The sequence below is a fragment of the Silurus meridionalis genome, chromosome 17 (assembly GCF_014805685.1).
Source record: "Silurus meridionalis isolate SWU-2019-XX chromosome 17, ASM1480568v1, whole genome shotgun sequence".
NCBI classification, from domain to species: Eukaryota; Metazoa; Chordata; class Actinopteri; order Siluriformes; family Siluridae; genus Silurus; species Silurus meridionalis.
In genome coordinates, this window is record NC_060900.1 from 25,576,661 (window position 1) to 25,598,992 (window position 22,332).

A 22,332-nucleotide genomic window follows, 5' to 3' on the forward strand; every position below is an offset into this window, starting at 1 on the left:
CGAGGAAGAGCACCACAGATGCATTATTTGCTTTAAAAATGTTGATGAAGTATAGAGAAGGACACAAGGAATTGCATTGTGTGTTTGTGGATTTAGAGTAAGTGTATGACAGAGTGGAGAGAGAGGAGCTGTGGTACTGTATGAGGAAGTCTGGTGTGTCAGAGAAGTATGTGAGGGTGGTGCAGGACATGTATGAGGACAGTCCGACGGCAGTGAAGAGTGCAGTAGGAACGACAGACTGGTTCAAGGTGAAGGTTGGACTGCATCAAGGATTGGCCCTGAGCCCTTTTCTGTTTGCAGTGGTGATGGACAGGTAGACAGACAAAGTCAGACAGGAGTTTCCGTGGACTATGATGTTTGCGGATGATATTGTAATTGATGTTGAGAAGAGCCTGGAGAGAAGGGGAATAAAAGTCAGTAGGAGTAAGACATGGTACGTGTGTGTGAATGAGCGGGAGGGCAGTGGAGGGGTGCGGTTACATGGAGAAGAGGTGGAGAAGGTGGAGGAGTTTAGGTACCTGGGGTCAACAGTGCAAAGTAATGGAGAGTGTATTAGAGAAGTGAAGAAAAGAGTGCAGGCAGGGTGGAGAAGAGTGATAGCAGGAGTGATTTGTGATAGAAGAGTATCTGTGAGAGTGAAAGGGAAAGTTTATAGGACTGTGGTGAGACCCGAGATGTTGTATGGATTAGAGACAGTGGCATTGAGTAAAAGACAGGAGGTGGAGCTGGAGGTAGCAGAGCTGAAGATGTTGAGGTTTTCGTTGGTAGTGACGACGATGGACAGGATTAGAAACGAGTTTATTAGAGGGACAGTGCATGTTGGACGTTTTCGAGACAAGGTGAGGGAGGTGTGATTAAGATGGTTTGGACATGTGCAGAAGGGGAACATGGGGTATATCAGTAGGAGAATGCTGAGGATGGAGCCACCAGGAAGAAGAAAAAGAGGAAGACCAAGGAGGAGGTTTATGAATGTGGTGAGGGAAGACATGCAGGTTGTTGGGGTGAAAGAGGCAGATGTAGAGGACAGGGGGGGTATGACGATGGATGATTCGCTGTGGCGCCCCCTAATGGGAGAAGCCGAAAGATACTCTAAATAAATATATAATTCTATATTCATCAAAATGGTTTAAAACACTATCACCATCTCAGCTGTTCATGTGAGCAAGTGATGAATCACCAGTGTTGCTTTTAGATTTAATTGTCTTTAGAATCCACAGGCACCAAGATCCTGCAGGTGATCAGACATTCGGATACGAGGCTTTTGGAGAAACCCCACATTCATTAACACGGGTGTTCTGGTTGCTTCATGTGAAGCTTGATCATGTTCAGTAAAGGCTTTATCCTGCTTTAAACCAATTATTTCTTTGAGAAAACAGACACAGAGTTTTAAGGGGATTGAAAAAATTTCAACAGGATATGAAAAGGAAAAAAAAGAACCTGGGAAAAAAAAAAAAAAAAGACAATGTTTTTGCTCCAAACGTAAAAAATTATATGAAATCTCCAATCAATCCTGGTTTAAAGTATAAATTTGTAAATATTTTAAGAAAACAAATCCACTTAAAAAAAAAAAAAAAAAAGTGGCCATGGATAAAAAAAAAGTGAACAAAGCTGATTTTTTTAATAATAATAAAAATTTTTTAAAAATCTTAAAAATGATATAAAATTATCAAAATGATCAAATACACCATCTTATTAAAACAAGGGGGTCCTTAATAAATGTATTAATAAGTAGGATTTGATATGTGCTCAATACAGGAAACATTTTAATCCGAAACAAGGAAGTTTAAAGAATTTTGCAATATATATAAAAAAAAAAAAAAAAAAAAAAGCTTTCTGAGAAAAAGCTCTAAAACACGAGTGTGACAGTTGCTTCTGGTTTCCTGTGTAGAGCTTTCATCAGGTATCCAGAGCAAACTTGACTTTTCTTTGTGAGGCCACATGACCAATGATGTCCATCACAAGTGCAACATACGCTCAGAGCCCAAAAGTATTGGGACACCCACCCTTTCCAGCCACATGCTGCTGTTCTCCAAACTGTTACAGCAAAATTGTGTAGGGTCTCTTTGGATGCATTTGGTAGCATGAAATATTCCCTTCACTTGAGCTAGAAGACCCAAACCAGCTCCATGAAGATAAGCTTCACATGGGTTGGAGTGGAAGATTTCCTGCTACAGAGCTCCAAACCCTACTGAACACCTTTCTCAGACCTCCTCACATCACCTACATTAGCACCTGAGATTAACACCACTGTGGCTGAATGAATCTCAGTCAAATCTCCAAAATCTAGTGGAACATCTTACCAGAAGAGTGGAGGTCATTAGAACAGTAAATATGGACTACATGTAGAACTGAATGTTCAAAAAGCACAAATCTTTCGCTCAGGTGTTCACAAACCTTTGGCCGCTCAGTGCATCATTAATCGCAATGTTGAAGAATTTTTTTTTTTGGAAACATTTCAGTCTCACTACTTCAAATCGAAGCAAGTCAGTAAAACACCTTGCACTCGTAAAACGTATTTATTGTACCTTGAAATCCAGCACGTACACGAGAGAGCGTGAGAACAGGACGAGCGGAAACACTGAACCAGTATATACGACTCGATGAGTTTATTAAATCATGTGACTTTTCTTTTTTTTATGCGATAAAAACATTACAAAGATAAACACAGTCCGTCCTCTCGCGTCCTCGCTTGCGTTAAATGACCACACGGTGGCACTGTATTCCCCACAAAGCTGCGACTTTGTTCCATGCGGCCGAAAAAAAAATAAAATCGTCTGGACGTGTTTTAATCCCCAATCAACGTACGAGAAACTCACTGGCACGAGGAGAAAAAAAACACTGAGTGAAATCCAATGATGCACTGAGAGTTGAAGAAAGGAAGTGTTTACAATGATCGATGAGAGACGGAGGTCCGGAACGTTTACGGTATACGCGTGTATGTACGTGAAGACTGAAATGTGAAGACGTCAGATGGTCGTGAGTTCGGATCCCGTGATGAGGTGAAGTCCGTGTACAAACGTGAAGAAAAAAAAAAAAAGAAGAGAGGATTTAGTGTTTAATGCTCCTTCAGCGTACTTCACACAGGTCCATGCACAGTGCGACGGCGGCGTTCGCCTCGTCACTCCGAGGAAAAGGTTTTGCTCTTCGAGGCTCGGCGTGGACTCTGAGGCGCCGCAGGAAGAAATTCCAACCGGAAAATAATAATAATAATAATAAAAATAATTAAAATAACAGTCTCGGGGCCTAACCTGCAGTCATGAACATGCCGACGTGAAATAATGGTCGTAGAAAAACAAAGAGGAAACAAACAAACAATTAAAAGCATATTGCATGTAAATATTGTATAAATTTTTCTTTAAAAACACAGTTCGGATCGTTAAGTACTCGAGTCACCACAGCCAAAAAAGTGCAGAGGTATACAAATTAAAAATAATAAAAAAAAAATTATATATATTTATATATATAACCGAATATTTTAACATAAAACACACTGACTGGCCTCCGGTCTAAGTCTCGAGGGTGGGGGTGTGGGCCGCTTCTCACAGAGACGTCAGTCAAACTCCAGAGCTCCGCCCACTCTTGACCCCCTCTCATGACCCAGCCCCTTTTTATGGTTCAAAAGCGTCCGGTCAAAAGTGAAGAGTTCATGAACCCGGACTTGGAGGGAGTCAAAAGTTCATGCACAATAGAGGACTGAATGACCCCCCACACACACACACACAGGGTTTAGGAAAAGGCGCAGAGCCTGTCGAGCCTCTTCAGAAAGCTGAACGCCGGCGGTGGAGAATAAAGAAGACAAACGCGAGAGCCACAGTGAGGAGGACCAATAAAAAATAAAAAAATAAAAAATACAAAAAAAGAATAAATAAAACGACGACTCAGGATTTTCTCGATGCTCTTAATGGGGATGAGAGTTAGTACTTCATTGCAGAAGTCCAGAGAGGCGGAGAGTCTCGTCATCCTCAGATCATGTCTGCTTCTGCATAACATAAGCGCTTCTTGCCTTTTATTGGCATGAAGCTGCATCTCAAATTGCACATTCCCTTCGAGTGTACAGTGAAGAAAAAAAAAACGCATGGGTGACGTACAATCCTGTAATGCAGCGCAGAATTTGGGGGGGGGTTCGTGATAGCAGGTGACAAATCGATTGTTTTTCTTGCAGTTTATTCTCTTTGGGGGTCGTGGCCTGAGAAAGTAGTGTGTATGTATGAACACAATATGGACAAAAGTATTGGGACACCTGAGCTTTCCTACCATATGTGGTTCTTCTCCCAACTGTTCCCACAAAGCTGGAGGCGCACACACACTTGTGTACAGGATGCGGTATAATAAAATTCTGCATTCACTTGTACTTGGAAACCCAAACTGTGAACAAAGTGAGCTCCAGGAAGATATGGTTTGGAGTGGAGGATCTTCTGCTATAGAGCTCCAATCCTATTGAACACCTCTGGGATGAATGTGAATGCTGACTGCACCACAAGCCTTCTCACCTACATCAGTACCTGACTTTACTAACACCCTTATGACTGAAGAACACAAATGTCCACTAGCACACTCCAAAATCCAGTGGAACATCTAGAGGACTTACAAGAACAATTTGGAACTAAAGGTAAAATACGATGGTCAAAACACGCAAAAACGCTAATGACCAGGTGTCCGCAAACTTTTGGCAATAAAGTTTGTGTGTGTGTGTCTACTTTTGCCATATAAAGATTGCATTATGTTATGGTGTGCGATTTGAAACACAGCCTCGGCCCAAATGTATTTACTAGAGCGAATTCCGAAAGGCGACGAGTTCAAAGACTTGAATGAAAAAGTGTGCAATCGTGTCGGAATGTAACCATGACGACAAGAATCGCTAAACCGCGTTTTCAAGCATCGCTTCAGCCACTGAAGGAGTTTACAGTATTTATAGAAACTTAAACCCCCCCCAAAAAAGTGTTCGGAGAAGGACCGCCCTCCGAACCATAACCATAGCAACAACTCTCCAGTCGTCCACTAGCCGATAATAATGTTACCTCCTTCGTTCGGATTATTTCCGATTTACTTGCCAACGTTGCGCATTACAGTTTAGACATTTAATACCATTCAAGATTTACGAGTGTCGAACAAAATCTTGCTTCCATGATCGAGGGATGGGACGTCCTGGCCTCTCTGGGTGTCTGCGCTTCACTTTTTCCCCTTAAGATGCGAGACCAAAAAAAAAAAAAAAAAAAAAACCCCAACTAAAAAAAAATTAAATATATAAAAATAAAAATATCCCCGAATACTTCCACACATTGCACATGTCCATGTACAATATCCAAGGAGTCTCTAAAAGGCCTACTTGGCAAACACAGTCGTTAATACTCACTGGCGAAACCCCGGGAGACGTCTCCCGTCTCACAGGGTTGAAGAGGACGCGGTCAGAGGGAAACACTAGTTTTGCAGGCATCAGGCATGGAGAAATAAGGATGTGTGTGTGTGTGCGTGTGTGTGTGTGCGTTTCGACGACCACGCAACGCATTCGACAGCTACCGCTCCTGGAGGCGGGCAGTCGGCTGGTTGGTGGTAAAAGGCACTAAGCGCTAGCCCTAGGCAACAAAAACGTACATTCGCTCATCTCTCAAGCTCGTTTCGCGTCTCCCTCCATCAAAAATACTTCTGTACAAAAATAAAAAAATATTAAAAAAGAGCGGGATGTGAGAGCTACTTTCAGGACGAACGCTCCAGTGCTGGAGGAAGAAAAGGAAGCATGAAAAGGACAGAACACGCACACACACACACACACTTGACCAGGCAGTAGTTTGCGTCATGAGCAAACCGAAAAGCGAGAGGACGGCCGCGCTGTTCGTCGCACAGCTCTCGGGTCGTCGGCGCCTCGACGGGAAGTGGCGGTGCGAGTTCATCGCGTCGTTCCCTCTCTCCTTCTCTCCTCCCTCTCGCTTTTGAGGCCTCGTCGTTTTCACGGCACGTCGATGTGGACTCCGTTCGCGCCGCCGTTATTTTCTCTCTTCCGGATGCGAGCCCACCCTCAAGCCCGGTGTGGAGAATGATAGCAAGCTCTGCCCCTCCCCCCTCGGACCCGCCCCGCTTCCTGTCACGTGGCCGTGGCCTCGAGGTAGCTCTGCAGTTTGCGCACCGTCGACTCGTCCAACGAGAACAAATCGAAGTCGAACGTGGTGTTGGTGACGTTAAAGTGGCCCGTTTCCTCGATCAGGTTCACGATCTGCAACAACGCCAACAAAAAAATAGATCTGATCAGTTCACAAGTTTTAAACTTTATAATCCTTATTGGGGGGGGGAATCCCTCCGAGCCGCTATAATATATAAACAGGTCGTCTAATCAAATACTATCTGAAAGAAAAAAAAAAAAAAAAAAAGGGTTATCCCATTCCACATTTAGTCCCCATTTACTCCTATAATAACCTCCACTCTTCTGGGAGGATGTTCTACTAGATTTTGTGGTGTTTGTTCTCATTCAGCCAATTAGGTACTGATGTGGGTGGAGGTGAGGAAGCCTGGGGTGCAGATGGTGTGAAAAAATCCATCGGGAAAAAAAAAAAAAAAAAGGTGTTTAATAGGGTTGAGGGTCAGAGCTCTATAGCAGGAGAAGATCTTCCACTCCAACCTATAGAGGTGGATTTGTGCACAGGGGCATGGTCATGCTGGAACTGGTTTTGATTTTCCGGATGAAATACAGGAAACATTTCATCCACAATTGTGAGCCTCAAACTTTGAGGTAACAGTTTGCAGAACATCATCATAATGGCTGAAACTGTCAGGTGTCCCACAATACTTTTGTCTATATAATTTACTTTATGAACACCCCCCCCACCCCATAGCAATGTTTTATCTGTTGAAGGTTACATGGAGGTGTAACTAATGCTTGAACACACACACACACACACACACACACACACACACACACACCTGTTGTAGGACATTTCGCTCTCTCAGTGCCATCAGTCTGCGATGAAGGTCCACCAACTCCTCTGTATAAGCCTGAGAGAGAGAGAGAGAGAGAGAGAGAGAGAGAGAGAGAGAGAGAGAGAGAGAGAGATAAATAAATAAAATGTCAAATATTTTAAAGAATTGGAATTAAAACATCAGTAATATGAGGACAATATTTTTAGACAATATTCTTTGACATTTAAAAAAAATATTTCTATTAACATTTACATGTAAACTATTTTTATTTTAAAAATAATTTTAGGAAATAACATCCTTTTTTTCCCCCCTTTTAAAATTTTTTTTGGAAAATATACACACTGGCCACACTCAGGCAAAAGTCTAACATAAGACTATAAATATTTCCATTATTATATTTTATTTAAATGTAATTAGCTTTCACAGTCTGCAAATTTTTTTTTTATTAAATTAATAATAAGTAATATATGTACTAAGGGTGAGATTATACCATACACCCCTGCAGTCAAACATGGATGTGGAAGCTTGATGGTTTGTGGTGGTTTTGGAGCAGGGAAGCTTGGATACTTATTCTGGAACGTGAAAGGAATCCTAAACCAACATGGCTACCATTCCATGCAATTCCGTCTGGACTGCAGCTCACAAGAAAGAAATCTCCAACTAGTGAAGAACATCTTTACCAAGTTTTACAAAGAAGCAAGGCAAAGTATTTCAGCTGAACTGTCCGGATGCCGAGAGGGTATAAAGCACGTCTCTCAAAAACTACGAGACAATTTAATACACACACTATATTGGCAAAAGTATTGGGCCACTGGTCAAAAGTTCGGTATGCGATTTTTGAGCTTTGCATTCCACATTTAGTTCCAGTTTGCTCTTCTAATTCCCTCCAATCTTCTGAGATGTTCCACTAGATTTTGGAGTGTGCTTATGGATATTTGTGTTTATCATCCAAAGGGTGTTAATGAAAGTCAGGTACTGATGTAGGTGAGGTGAGGAGGCCTGGTGGTACAGTCAGCGTTCTGATTGATCCTCATGTTGAGTAGGGATGAGATCAGAGCTCTATAGTAGGCCACTCAAGATCTTCCTCTCCAAAGCATGTAAACCGGATCTTCAAAGAGCTCATTTTGTGCGCAGGCGCATCGCAATGCTGGTACAGGTTTGGGTTTTCAAGCTCAAGGGCATGCAAAATTTTATCAGAGCGCATCTGAAAGACGTCCAAAATAAACGAGTGCCATATATACCAGGAACCACATATAGCAGGAAAGGTCAAGTGACCCAATACTTTTGTTCCACACTTGGCCTTTTAGTCGACCTTTATGTTTCCTCGCTGCCGAGGCACCAGGCCAGAGATCAGAGTCCACACCTCCATACAGAACCTATCCAAATCCTTCAAAAGTCCACACACTCCTCTTCAGTTCTCACTACATGTTTTCTGAGATGTGTGGACACTGATCTTTAGTCCTTAGTAAACCATTTGTGTTGATCTTGTCCTGTATGCTAATTTTAACCACCGACCAATCACAGTAGAGTGTATGAATAATATGCAAATGTGCCTCATCATGTGATGTAAAAGAGTCTGTGATAAACAGTGTGTAAAAACCAGCTGAAATGTAGAGGAAACCTTTGTGTTTTAACATTTGATGCAAAGTGTAAAGTGCTGAATGAAAAATGTGGATTTACCCTTCCTACCTTGTCGTAGCCCTTCTTCAAAACCTTTTCCTGCCTCAGACACGGCTCGGGACTTTTCCTCCCGGTCACCTGAACACACACACACACACACACACACACACACACACACACACACACACACACACACACACACACACACACACACACACACACACACACACACACACACACACACACACACACACACACACACACACACACACACACACACAAATTTGTTATGGTATAAATAGTATTGTGTGTGTAAGGAGGTCGTTTACACGTTTTTCAGAATCCCCGTTCTTCAGTCGAGCTCTGATTCCGGCTTTGTTGATAATCATTAAACACTCGTGGCAATAAAGATAAGACCAGAAATATAAAGGAAAAAAAAACAACAACAACAAAAAGAGAACAGGAGCGATAATGGGGTCCAGGAACATGAAGTAGAAAAGCAAACAAGGAGAAGCAGGTGAGAGACGATTGAATACCGTACAGAAAGGAGTAAGAGACAGAAGGAGAGAATCAGACAAAGAAGAGGGAGGTAAAGAGAGGGAGAGAAAGATGAGAAGAACAGGAAGCAGAAAAAAAGAGAAAGATAGACAGGGCAGAAAACGGGGAAACCAAAAAAAAAAAAAAAATAATAATAATAATATTTATGGATGGATGGATGGATGGAACAAAAAGTGTGTTTCCAGAGTGTGTCCTGAACAGAGCTCTATAATTGGCCGCCGTGGTTTTCACTCACCTTGTTATTATTATTATTGGAGGCGGAGGTGTGTTTGGGCGCAGGGGGCGGCGGCTCACGGCCGGGGCGGCGAGGTCCGTCGCTGCTGTCGCTCTCGCTGTCTAGACTCAGCCTAAAGATGAAAAGAGGTCAGAGGTCAGCTGCTCAAACTGTATGACAGGAGCTCTGTAACTTTCAGCTCGTAAATCTCTGTAACCAACGCTACAGATTGCAACATGCGGAGTAAACTGGTGTAAATGTGTACACAGCTGGATAGAGGCTTAACACAGTGACAGAGAGAGGGGAAGAGAAATAATTAAATAAATAAAATGAGGGAATTGAAGAAAGACCTGGAGTCACGGTTTGGGAGGTTGTTCTTCACCGGCGTCTCGTCGTCTGAGCTGCTGTCATCTTCATCAGACTCCTCGGACTGCATGTCCTCCACCATGGAGCGCAGGGGCCCTGAGTGACCACCACCATCAACAACATCACCACCACCACCACCATCATCATCATCATAATCATCATCCATAAAGCAACAACTGATTTAACTTCATTAAATAAAGTCAGAGCTGATAACCAATAATGAAATCATACTCATGCTGAAGTCTTATGGAAGGAGCTGAGGTATGAAGCTGACAGTGTGTGTGTGTGTGTGTGTGTGTGTGTGTGTGTGTGTGTGTGTGAGAGAGTAATAGGAACTGTGTACAATTTATTTAGTATTCATACTTTATATTTGTATATACTAAACTGTATGCAAACAGTCCTGCCAATAGAAAACTGAATTGAATGACGAAGACAGAAAAAGAGTAATGAGAGAGAGAGAGAGAGAGAGAGAGAGAGAGAGAGTGTGTGTGTGAGCACACGTATGTGGCTGCGAGAAAGAGAGGAAAAAAAAAAAAAGTGTGTGTGTAAGTTGCTGACTGCTACACTGAGTTTCTCACCTTGGCCTTGTTTCTGCTGCGGCTCAAAGTCTGAGTCAGAGCTCGACTCGAGCTGGAACTGGAATTCGTTGGACTGGAGGGAGCTGAGGGCTGTAGGAACGAGAGAGAGAGGAGAGAAAGAGAGAGTAGACAGAGAGAGGATGGAAAGAGAAAAGAAGGATGGAGACAGATTGCGAAGAGAAGAGGGGATAGAGAGAGACAGATTGAGAGAGACAGCGAAAGGAGGATGAAAGAGAGAGTGAAGAGGGGATGAAGAAAAAGGGAGATGGAGAAAGGGGATAAAGAGAGAGAGAGAGATAGAGAGAAAAGAGGGGATGAAGAGAAAGAGGGGAGAGAGAGAGAGAGAGAGAGAGAGAGAGAGAGAGAGAGAGAGAGAGAGAGAGAGAGATTAATGACAGACTCAGGTGTAGATGTAGAATGACGGCCATTCTCTGAATGTAAACAGTAGTAGGATGTGGATGTGGATTATAAATTAGAGTGCGTGTCTAACGCTCAGTCTTCACCATCTGCAGCGCTGATCTCGCTCTGACCTCAGACTTGGACGAGAGCTCGTCGTCAGAGTTCGACTCGTCTGACTCAGGTGGCTTCTTCTGCTCTTTGACCTCCGGGGTCTCGGGCTTGCCTTTGATACAGCACCCTCTTTGCTTCGAGCTCTTCTTGTCTCCGAACCCCAACGCCGGAGCAATGGAGGAGGACGAGACGCGAGGGGAGGTGCCTGGAAAAACCCCGCCCCCTGAACTTTTCTGGCTTTCTCCTCCACCCTTTTTGGGTTTCTTAATGCTGGACTTGGGCGAGTCGGCGTTGGACGGACGTTTGCTCCCCGACTTAATCTCCGTCACGCTGCCTCCCCCTCCTCCTGCTGCTGTTGCTGTTACACCCCCTCCTCCTCCTCCTCCACCTGGACCTCCACCTTTAGGACTCGTTCCTTCCATCTTGGGCTCCTTGAGCGTCAGCTTGGGCTCTTTGAAAGCAGCTTTGGGCGGAGCTTTGCTCTCTTCTTTGACTTTGATCTCAGGCTTCTTCGACGAGGACGACGTCGAGGAGAATGACGAAGGCTCGCGGTTGCCTTTGCTGGCGCCACCGTCTCGCTCGGCGTCGCCCTTCGACGAGCTCTTGCTCTCAGAGTCTTTGCGGGGACGCTCGCGGTGCTCCTTGCCCACTTTGTGAGGTTTAAGGACTTTAGAAATGCCACTGTTTTCTTTAGTGAGCTCCTGGAGAGAGAGCGAGAGAGAGAGAGAGAGAGAGAGAGAGAGAGAGAGAGAGAGAGAGAGAGAAAACATGTTGCAATTGAACTGCTTTTATTTCATTGTGAAATCTAATCGTTAGGGATGCGACGGTATACGTATTCGCACCAAAACGTTTGGTGAGCACGTGTACCAAATGCAAATCTTTTTACTTGCGGAACAGAGATAAAATCTCAGTTCCCTCGGGAACGCGTCAAGTGACGAACCGCTAGTTTGTTTAGTATTCGCCTCGCACGTTGAGCGTAGTGTCGCTGTTTTTATGATTTAAATCTGTAAACATACACAACATTGCCAGTGGTAAAAATAAATAAATAAGAGTTAGCACTGTCTCACTGTGGCTACACACACTCCGTACTGGAAATACCTTTGTAGTGGCTTATTTCTCTTAAAAGGAGAAAATCCTGAAAATTCTGAATATCATGGAGTGAAGGGTGGAAGGAATGAAGACATTTGTTAAAAGTATGCTGAAATAAAAACAACATATCTTTACAAAATTAAATATTGAATGCTAACACACACACACACACACACACACACACACACACACACACACACGCGTACTACCCAAATGTTTAACAAATGTAAACTATTTCCACTTATTTAATTCCATTTAAATCTTTAATTTGTGCCAATTTAATTGATTACTGAATTTAATCAAAATAATAAAGATTTTGAATTAGTTTGATTATATATTAAATATTTTTTACAATAATAAATACTATAATTTTAATATATTACTTAACCAAGCAGTCTTATTATTTAAAATGTGTTGATGTTCACATTGGTGTTAAAAAAAATATTTTGCATTTCTTCCCCCTGACTGTATTATTCTTTAAAATTATATACTATAAAATATAACTCCACGATTTGAATTATATCCCATTACCTTCCGACCAATCAGAAGAGATTGATTAAAATTCAAAATTCAAAAAGAGAGGAAAAAAAAAAAAAAAAAAAAAAAGCATGAAACTAGAATAATAATAATAAAAAAAAAAAAAAAAAAAAAAAAAAAAAAAAGGGAAAGAGAGCAGGACCGTGTGGTTGATGTGTGGCGTTACAGACCTTGGGCCCCTGAGAGCTTTTGCTTTTCTTAGGGTCAGAGAAAGCAGACAGAGGGATTGTGGGAAGCATGGGATAGTCTGGACTCGGCCTGGACACCAACTCCGTCCCCTCGGGCAGCACAATGATCTGGGAAAGGAAAGAGAGCAGAGGTAAAGCAGAGTTCCTCAAGAACATTGTTGTTCAGAAGAAAATAAATATGGTAATTAAATATAGTTTATAAAAAAAAAAAAAAAAAAAAAAAAGAAATTGAAACATTTTAACTACAAAATGTTCATATGAAACAATTGAGAAATGTATTTTTGTCCCCCCCCCTCCAGTCACTCACTCCTCCAGCTCTGACCAGTTTCTTGCGGAAGTCTCGGGTCGGGTTGTTGAAGGTAAGTTTCTCACAGCGCAGATGATTGACAGGCGGATTCCCCTCCAGGTTTAGGAACAGGTCGTAGTTAAACAGAACCTTCTTCGGCTCCTCCTGCAGCGAGTGATGCTTAGAGTTACAGCAGAATTCAAACACGTGCAAAATAACAGACGCACAAACACATGCAGACACACACGCACAGGCAGACAGGGGTTCACACTAGGCCCAGGCGTACACACACACACACACACACACACACACACACACACACACACGCACAGGCAGACAGGGGTACACGCACAGGCAGACAGGGGTACACGCACAGGCAGACAGGGGTACACGCACAGGCAGACAGGGGTACACGCACAGGCCCAGACGCACACACACACCCCGCCGCAGACCCAGGGCCAGACGTACACACACCCCGCAGACCTATCCTCAGAAGTTCACACACTGTCACGGAACCAGGCTCAGAAGTACACACACTGACGCAGACACGTGCACACTAACGGACATACAGACACTGCCGCAGACCCGGACCAAGACACAAACAGACCCAGACGCAGACGCGTGCACTGCCGCAGACGTGCACACAAGCAGAACCAGACCCACACACACAGACCGAGTGTAGACGCGCACTCACTGACGCAGACCCGGCCGTAGCTGCACATACACTGACGCAGACATGTTGCAGACGCGCGCGCACACAGACACACACAGTGAGTAACAGGAAGCGTGTTCGAAAGGAAGATGAAAAGTTTAGAAGAACGCATGGAATGAAGTTAGGAAATTTAGAAGGAAAAGAGTAAAGGCGTTTTGGAACAGGAAGTGGGAAGCTTTAAATGAAAGGAAGGAAAAGAGGATGTCAGTTGGAAAGGATAACAGGAGGAAGAATATTTGGACAGATGGAAAGAGGGTGCATTGAAAGAAAAAGAGAACATTCGAGTTGAGGAAACAAAGTTCTGGAAGGAAGCGAGCGAGGAAGCATGGAAGGACAATGTTTGGGGAAAGGAAAATAAAAAGAGGTTTGGGAAAAGAAGGAATGAAGAGAGTCCTTTGCAGTGGGAAGAGGGGACAGATTTGATTCGGAAGTATGATAGGGAGAAAACCTAGGAGAAATGAAGGAGAGGAATCTGAGAGAAAAAGGAGAATAGTAGTATAGAGGAAGAAGGTGTTGGAAGGGAGAGGGAGAGAGAGAAAAGAAGTATGGAAGAAAGCAAAAAGGGACATTTGGATGGAAAGAGGGAAGAAAGGAAGAAAATGAGTGGGAAAAGCGTTTAATGGTGAAAGGGAAATCTGGAAGAAAGCTAAGGGGAAAGTTAGAAAGTTTGGATGGAGAAGATTTATGAGATGAAGTTCAGAAGAAAGTTTAAAAAGGAAAGAGAAAACAAGATGATCTTGAAGACCAGGCTGAAGACTAAAGGGGCTGTTCGTTCCCCGAGCTCTTTAATAAACTTCTCGCTCTCGAGCTGCTGTGAGTGATACGGAGCGGAAGGAAGCGCAGGAGATAAGAAGCACAGGAGAAACCACGTGGCCCGTGGAAGTGTTTCAGGCCGGCGCCGAGTTTATCAGCCATTTCAATCTTCATCTTTCTACTGAAACTCGCTCTCAGTGCACGTATGAGAGCGTCATTTCTAGGAGCTCTTAATACACACACACACACACACCCACACTGCAGAGAAAATACTTCAATATGTGGGCAAAAGGAAGAACCTATGACCCTGAGAGGAGGGGAAGCTGCGTGAAACAGATGTGTGGGAGGGAGTGTGTGAGCAAGTCAGTAAGAGAGAGAGAAAGAGAGAGACACACAGAGAGAGGGGGGAAGGGAAGCAGAAGGAAAAGAGAGATAGAGCAAAAGAGGAAAAAAGAAAAACTAAAGAGCGAGAAAGACTGCAGTAGAACCAGAGTACGTGCACTCACCTTGTTTTTAAAGTAGACTTCGATAGGCATTAGAAATCCGGCGTATCCCGACTCTTCCACTTTATAAGGCGGCTCCTTACACACTGCAATCAACACCAAAGAAACACACACACACAATCAGTCTGCTGTTCTCCATTTCACAGGTCACCACAGCTCACCTTTGCCCCATGGCTCTGTGGTCGTCTGTCCTTCAGAGTTTAGTTACAACCTAATCCAATACACCTGACTCAAATATTCACACACACTGCTGTGAACATGTACGTGTGAGTGAACGCACATTTATATTATGAAATGTTTTTTCATCCCTCTAGCTACTGTATCACTATACTAGTATACTATATATACACACACACACACACACACACACACACACACACACACACCAGCACCCATATTCAACTATCAATACTGCACAAGAGCATAGAACGTATTAATCTATAACGCTGTTCACACATTACACTGTCCACTTTTCATGCTGTAACACTATGCATACTACACAACGACTACACCGTCTACAATACTGCTCCATATTTATATATCCAGATTAACATGGCAGAGGTAGAGCTGTGTCTTCCTGGAGACAGAACAGGTAAACAACTTATGGATTTTATTTTATCTTTCCTTCTTTTGCGCTACAAAGGCGCATTTGTAAAAGCGTTAGAAGTCAGAAGGGTTTTAATGGAGGATTTGCTGCCTGTATGAACCGAAGAGACAAAAGCGGACCGGGCTGCACCATGTTAAATTGCGGAGCGTCATATTGCAGTAAATCGGGTCTTCTTGAACCTGAATCGTATAGCTTCTGTAGCTGCTTCACGTGTATCTCGTATCATCGGCTACGCGCGGAGCTGCAAAGCGCACCGGCCTCGGTTATGGAGACGCATAATCCCTACAACACTACCAGCCGTATAACTCCATTTACTCCAACACCACCCATAACACACTGCTTACAAAACTACAACCATCTGACTCTGTAGTATTTACACATTCTGGACTGAAAATCCTGCTACACCCGGTTTCAATATGAATGAGGCCACGCCCTCTTTCTTCCTTGTATTCAACACAACAATGTTAAAAGAGATGCTCTTGAATGTAAAGATATTCGTGTGCCATGCGAGATGTAAAGATTCTTTAGTAGAACACAGACAGACACACCTCTCTTGGGTTTGGGGAAGCTCTCGTGCAGGCGGAAGATCACTTTATCTACAAAGTGCTGGATGTCGCTGTTCTCGGGCCCTCGCACAAACACCATCCAGTCGTGTGTGAAGCCTTCGGACGTGGCCTTCTTCCGCAGCTGCGCGCGGTGGCCCAGTTCCAGCTTCACCTGTACTGTACACTACACACACACACACACACACACACACACACACACACACACACACACACACACACACACACACACACACACTTAAATGCAGGTCGAAATCAGAGAATTTGATATACGCCATTGAGAACAGATGAACATATTTAATTCAAAGTGCAATAAAATGCAAGATTATAAAAAAAACCCCACTAAATTAAATTAACTACATTTTACATAAAAAAAAGGATATTTATTAAAAAAAAGTTTATGGGGAAAATATCACGTTATTATTCTATGTTCTTACTATATCCGACGATTTATAAAATGTAGTCCATAAAGTAGGGAGGGGAAAAATTATGTTGCTTTTTTTAATTTATAATGTGTAAAAAAAAAAAAAAAGTGCGTCATACTCGTCACATGTACATTACCGCACAGTGAAATTCCTTCTTCGTATATACCAGAGAGTGATGTTATGGAAGCTGGGGGTCAGAATGCAGGATCAGCCATGATACAGCACCCCAGGAACACAGAGGAGGTTAAGGGCCTTGCTCAAGGGCCCCAAACATGTCAGCTTGGTGATACAGGGACTTGAACCCACAACCTTCTGATCAGTAAACCAGTGCCTTAACCACTGAGCAAACACCTTACAAACAAATACACAAATGTTTTTGTGAATAAAATGCTTTAAGACACCAGACTGGACCAAATTTAAAGCTCCAGTATGTCTAAGCGGTCAGTGTTGGGCCCTTGGGTGGGGCCCTTAACCCTCTGTGCTCAGGACCACTATATCAAGACCCTGGACTCTGACCCCAGCTTCCTAAGCCTAAGAATTTCACTGTAATGCACGAGACAAGTTAAAGCCTCTTTATTAAACCGATGTTTAATTGGATTTGGTGCGAGACAACTGGGAGATTGAAGACCCATGCTGGCGGTGATGGTTAAACTGGTGCCAGGCGGTCTGACGCCTCAGTGGGAGAGCAGAGTGTGTTTACAGGGCATAAAAATTATGATATGGACCGTAGGAACAAAAGCATGGAGAGGATTGGTCAAGCTTTCTTCTCTAATCCAGTTAGGTTTTTAACACTTGTTCTCTGGATCTATCCAGGCTCTTCTTTTTCCCAGAATATCAACTCAAGCACACCAAACACCTGCTTCAACCTCCAGCTGCTGACCAACATAACTCGGATGATAAATTCAAACCAGTTCCCGATCTTCAAAATCCTCTTACGCAGCTTGTTCCTCATTCGAATGATTCAAACTGTGTACGTCTGGTTCACAACTCTGTTTAGACTAGCGGCAGGAAATGGGACAAAATATCAATTCCTGAAGACATTTCTGTATTTACGTATACATTTGCAATTCTAAGAATTTATTACAAAATTCTGAGACATCTGCTTCCTTTTATAACAATGTATGCCTCAAAAGTATTGGGACTGACTTTTACAGCTACACGCAGTTCTTCTCCAAACGGTTACCACAAAGTTTGAGGCGCACAGTTGTAGAAGACGTCTTTGGATTTGGAAGATTGAAATTAACCCTCTAATTGAACTAGGAGACCCAAACATGTTCCAGCATGACCATACCCCCCTTTGCACAAATCCAGCTCCTTAAAGATCTGCTTTCCATTGGTCAAAATGGAAGATCTCCTGCTCAAACTCTATTGAAAATTTTTTTTTCCTCCATGCTGGCTGCACCCACGGCCACATCATCTCACCTACATCACCTACTGACTGGCTGAATGAGCACAAATCTTCACAAGCCCACCCTAAACTCAAGTAGAACATCTTCCCAGAAGAATGGAGGTTTTTAGGACCGCAAATGGGGAACAAATGTGTTCATAAAGTTAGTCAGGTGTCCACACTTTTTGTTTGTATGTGTCTATAGTGTGCTTCAGAAAAGATTCCTAAAGAATACAATATTAGGTCCGGTTCTGCGTCTAAACCACATCTGGAAGAAACAAGGATAGAAGACGTGAGCTGAAAATGAGGAAGCTAGGAAGCTACAGCTACCAAAACTACAAAGTCCTTATTAGTCGTCATTTAGATGCAGCTTTAAATCTAGTTGGAACAGGAAGCAGTGTGAAGAAAACCCATTTCAGACGTTTGACATTGATCTGACCTTGACCCTGTTACACTGATTTCCAGCACAAACTTTTGTAAACCATTACTTAAAGCAAGGGCCGGAAATATTTATTTAGTTTTTACACAATTGTCAAACTTTTTTTTCCCCTGTTTGCTTTAAATTGTCCATCGAAGGAAGACCATAAAAAAGGAAACTCCTCTGATTTCCGTGCCGTCCCGAGCGCCGAATCGCCAACGCAATAACCCCAGAGATGAAAGATCAGGAAGCCTTCTGTGAAGAGTGGCGGATTAAACAGGAAGAGATGAAACCAGACACCGAGGACAATATAAGCTTTAAAGTGTTGCCGTGTGGGACGAGAAAAAGGGGGATGGTGGTGGTGGTGGTGGGGGGGAGTCCTGCCTGATACAAACACCTTTATGTAACACTGTAGGAAGGAATCTCCAGCTTCCTACGTATGACTGTACTCACGATCACATCAAAGTCTGAGAACGAACATCTCGGTGGTTCCGTGGCCTTTAAAGGCAACCACAACATACAGGTGAAAGTTTGTGGACACCTGAGCATAACAAGAGCACGGAGAGAACGGCCTCGGTCACAGGGGGTTTGGAAAAGCGAGGTACTGATGATGGTGAGGTGATGAAGGTCTGGGGTGCACATCTTTATGAAGTTCACGCCATCATCATGCTGGAAAAGGTTTGGATCTCCAATCTGGCCTGAGGGGGTCATTTCACGTCACCGCATCCTAAGACACCCTTTAGAATGGGAGCACATCTGTCTGGAAAAAGGTGGGTGTCCCAATACTTTTGGGCTTTAAAAGATTCGGTTGGAGAATTTGAAAAGAAACAAACGGAGAAATCAGAGCATTGAAAAGACAAATCTTCAGCTCAAGGGAACATCAGATTTCAGAGCGTTTCAGAGCTGCGTGTTCTGCAACCGACACGTCGGAAAGCGCGCAGTCGACTTTTTGCTTTCCGATTATCTTCCGAACGTGCAGGTGCGCGATGGCAGTTGAACGCGGGAGGACACAACCGCACGCCGAGGACACGCACGCGTGCGCGCGCACGCCTGAACGCGAGGGGCTTTTTCAACCCCTCCCCCAGACATCAAAGCAAACATCAAAGGGAGTGTAGGGTTTCTTCAGAAAGAAAGAAAAATTTAATCTGTCCCCATTTTCATCTACACAGCTACGATCTGCAACATCTAACGGCGTGATTCGAACGAAGCTCGGCGCCTTTCCTCGAAAGAAAACGTGCCTCGAGCACACCACGCCACACACACAAAAAAAAAAACACAAGTTCCTGGTTGCGCTCAAAAAAACAAAAACGAGACGATTCCGAGATTAGACAGATGTGAAGGCCAGGACATGACACTGATAAACGACAGAAGATCTTGACGCCACCCTGCTCTCCTTTATGTTATTATTAGTAGTAGAGCTGCAGCTAGCGATTATTTTAGCGATCGAATGTTCTAACCGATTACTTAATTGCCATATTACATCAAAGTAAATACAAATAAACAAACTGTACTGTGTTTTCTTTATGTTTTAGTTCCCAAATTCCTCTTCGTGCCCCTCGAGTTTCCCCCGTGTGTTCCGTCTTTCCCTGCCTAGAGCGATCCAGAGTTTAGCGTGGTGGTGCGTCAGTAATAACGGTCCGTGGGGAAACACAGTGCTCAGTGTGTAGTTAAATAGTCGAAACGAAGGCAAATTATTTGCCTCGCTGCTTTTTTTTTGCATTCGGATTACTCGAGGAATCGCTTCAGCCCCGATTTATATTAATAATCAAAACGAAAGGAAAAAAAGGCAATTTTTTGGTGCGTCATGGACATTACGAAACAATTAGGTGAGGAAAAAGCTGTAGTCCAAAACATGTCTAGCACAATCCAAAAAGACATGCACGCAAAGACCAAAAGTTTGTGGACACCTGACCGTAAGACATTTTTAATAACGTCCACTCTCATGGACAGACGTTCCACTTTCCCAGGCAGACGTGCTTCTATTCCAAACCGCTGCCACAAACTTATACAACCGCACGGGACGTCTATGGATGCGATGGCGTGAAATCTTCCCCTGGTTTGAACTACGGGACCGGGACCTGTTCCAGCACGACGATGCCCCTGTGCACAAGACCAGCTCCATCATGACGATATGCTCTCTACGGGATGGAGTGGAAGATCTCCAGCTATGGAGCTCCAACCTTATGAAAAACTTCTGGAATTCATTTTTCACACTGAGTGACTCTGGGTTTTATTTGGGTCAAAACGGGGATGTGTAGAATTGTGCATTAAAAGACTACAGAATCCCCCAGAAAAAATAAATAAAAATTCTGTAGATTTATAATGAGATGACGTCATTAAAAAAAAAAAAAATTTTATTATGTATAAAATCTTATGCACATCATGCTTATGGAAATAGAAATCCAAATACAGCCCGGAAGACTTTAGGGTGTTGAACCCTAAAGCATGTGGTGCTCCTGCATTTGGGACGCATCCCGGAAAACCCGGCCAACTCGTACACACTGAGAAAGCGCAAAAGGATTCGGGTCGCGTCCCAAATCGCGCATAATAGTGCACGAGCAAGCGCCCTTCATGGCCGCCTAGCGCACCGCCTAGCGCACTACATAGGGAACACGGAGTAGATTTGTGACGCGGCCTCGCTTTACATGCAGGAATTCCAACAAACAACGCTGAGAAATAACACGCACGAGCATCAGGAAATCGCGTTTCCCAGGACTTTGATCTGCGTTTAAGAGCAGGATACGGCATTGTTTTATGGTATTTTCTTATACAATGTGCACATTATCCTGAAGCATAAAAAAAAGGAAAAGAAATAAAGAAACGTGCATTTCTATTGGAAACGGGAGACAATAATGGAGCATGAAGAAAAAAAAAAACAAGAAAAAAAAAAAACAAGCAAAAGCCGGTTCACCGAGCGTGCAATACTCGTTCTCTTGATTAGCTTAATGTGCAAAATATTGTTATTATTGATATAATGATATCGGTATTATTCCTTGTTGCATGCCTGGAGCCGGGAATAAACCGTGCACAAATGTACAGACTTTCCGCCGTCAGTTGTATCGGTTTCCCAGACCAGGCCAAGACACAAGGCAAAGCTGAACATCTCATGTTTACATGAAGACCTGGAGCTTGTTCGGGAAGCTAGCATGCTAACACGGGTCTTTAAACGCGTCCAATATCCTGATTTATCTGCTAGAAATCTTCTCTACAAGGCGCTCGGATTGGCTGCAGGGTGTGTGTGTGATTCCTTTTCACCCAGCAGCCCATTACATTACACCCAAACCCCGAAAACAAATCCTTCATGTTCTTTTCAAAAGTGAACAAAAACCCACAAGGCCCTGCTCCTCATTACCTGATCCTCCATGGTCCTGGACTCGCCTGGTCGCCGTGTTTATTTACAGAAGCCGTGCTTTCTCAGGCCGTTGTTCCTCCCGACTCATTGTGTGTCAGTTTCAACCCCCCGGAAAAAAAAAGAGAGAGAGAGAAAGAGAAAGAGAGAGAGAGAGAAACCGGAAGCTAGGCGCCGCCATGTTTTCCCCTCCCCTTTATTCTCTTCGCCCTACTCTCTGTCAGTTCCAGCTCGCGCTCCGCTTCCAAGACAGCGAGACCGACCAATAAGAATGGAGCATCTTTGAACTTTAACCAATCACAGAACGCCAAGGGCGGGACTTCCCTACTCAGGAGACCGGGTTTTAGGAGGGATTGCCCGAGTTACTGTTTACGGCTCAATCTCAAATACCTTTACAATTCCTACATAGGTACACTCTATCTTCTTCTTCTTGATTTTTTCAGTTGCTCCCATTAGGGGGCGCCACAATGGATAATCCGTCTCCATACAACGTTCTCTATATCTGCTTCTTCGAACGATCTTCATATCTTTCCTCAACACATCCATGAACCTCCTTTTTTGTCCTTCCTCTTTTCCTCCATCCTCAGCATTCTCCTATCGATTTACCCCATGTCTCAGTTTCCCTCCTCTGCACATGTCAAAACCATCTCAATTCCTAATCCTGTCCATCGTCGTCAAATGAAAACCTCAACTTCTTCAGCTCTGCTACCTCCAGCTCCACCTCCTGTCTTTTACTCAATGCCGCTGTCTCTAATCCACA

General features: G+C 43.5%; 1 protein-coding gene across 1 annotated transcript; it reads right to left on the minus strand.

The window, feature by feature from the left end:
* Nucleotides 1-5,210: 5,210 nt before the first annotated feature.
* Nucleotides 5,211-22,241, minus strand: mllt1a (MLLT1 super elongation complex subunit a). The gene is given in 13 exon segments (XM_046872086.1): nucleotides 5,211-6,208; nucleotides 6,913-6,984; nucleotides 8,599-8,667; nucleotides 9,323-9,434; nucleotides 9,652-9,763; nucleotides 10,246-10,293; nucleotides 10,296-10,335; nucleotides 10,776-11,456; nucleotides 12,552-12,677; nucleotides 12,877-13,020; nucleotides 14,827-14,909; nucleotides 15,979-16,159; nucleotides 21,576-22,241. Coding segments are annotated over 13 exon segments (1,809 nt in total). The 5' UTR covers nucleotides 21,588-22,241; the 3' UTR covers nucleotides 5,211-6,079.
* Between the last annotated feature and the right edge of the window lie 91 nt (nucleotides 22,242-22,332).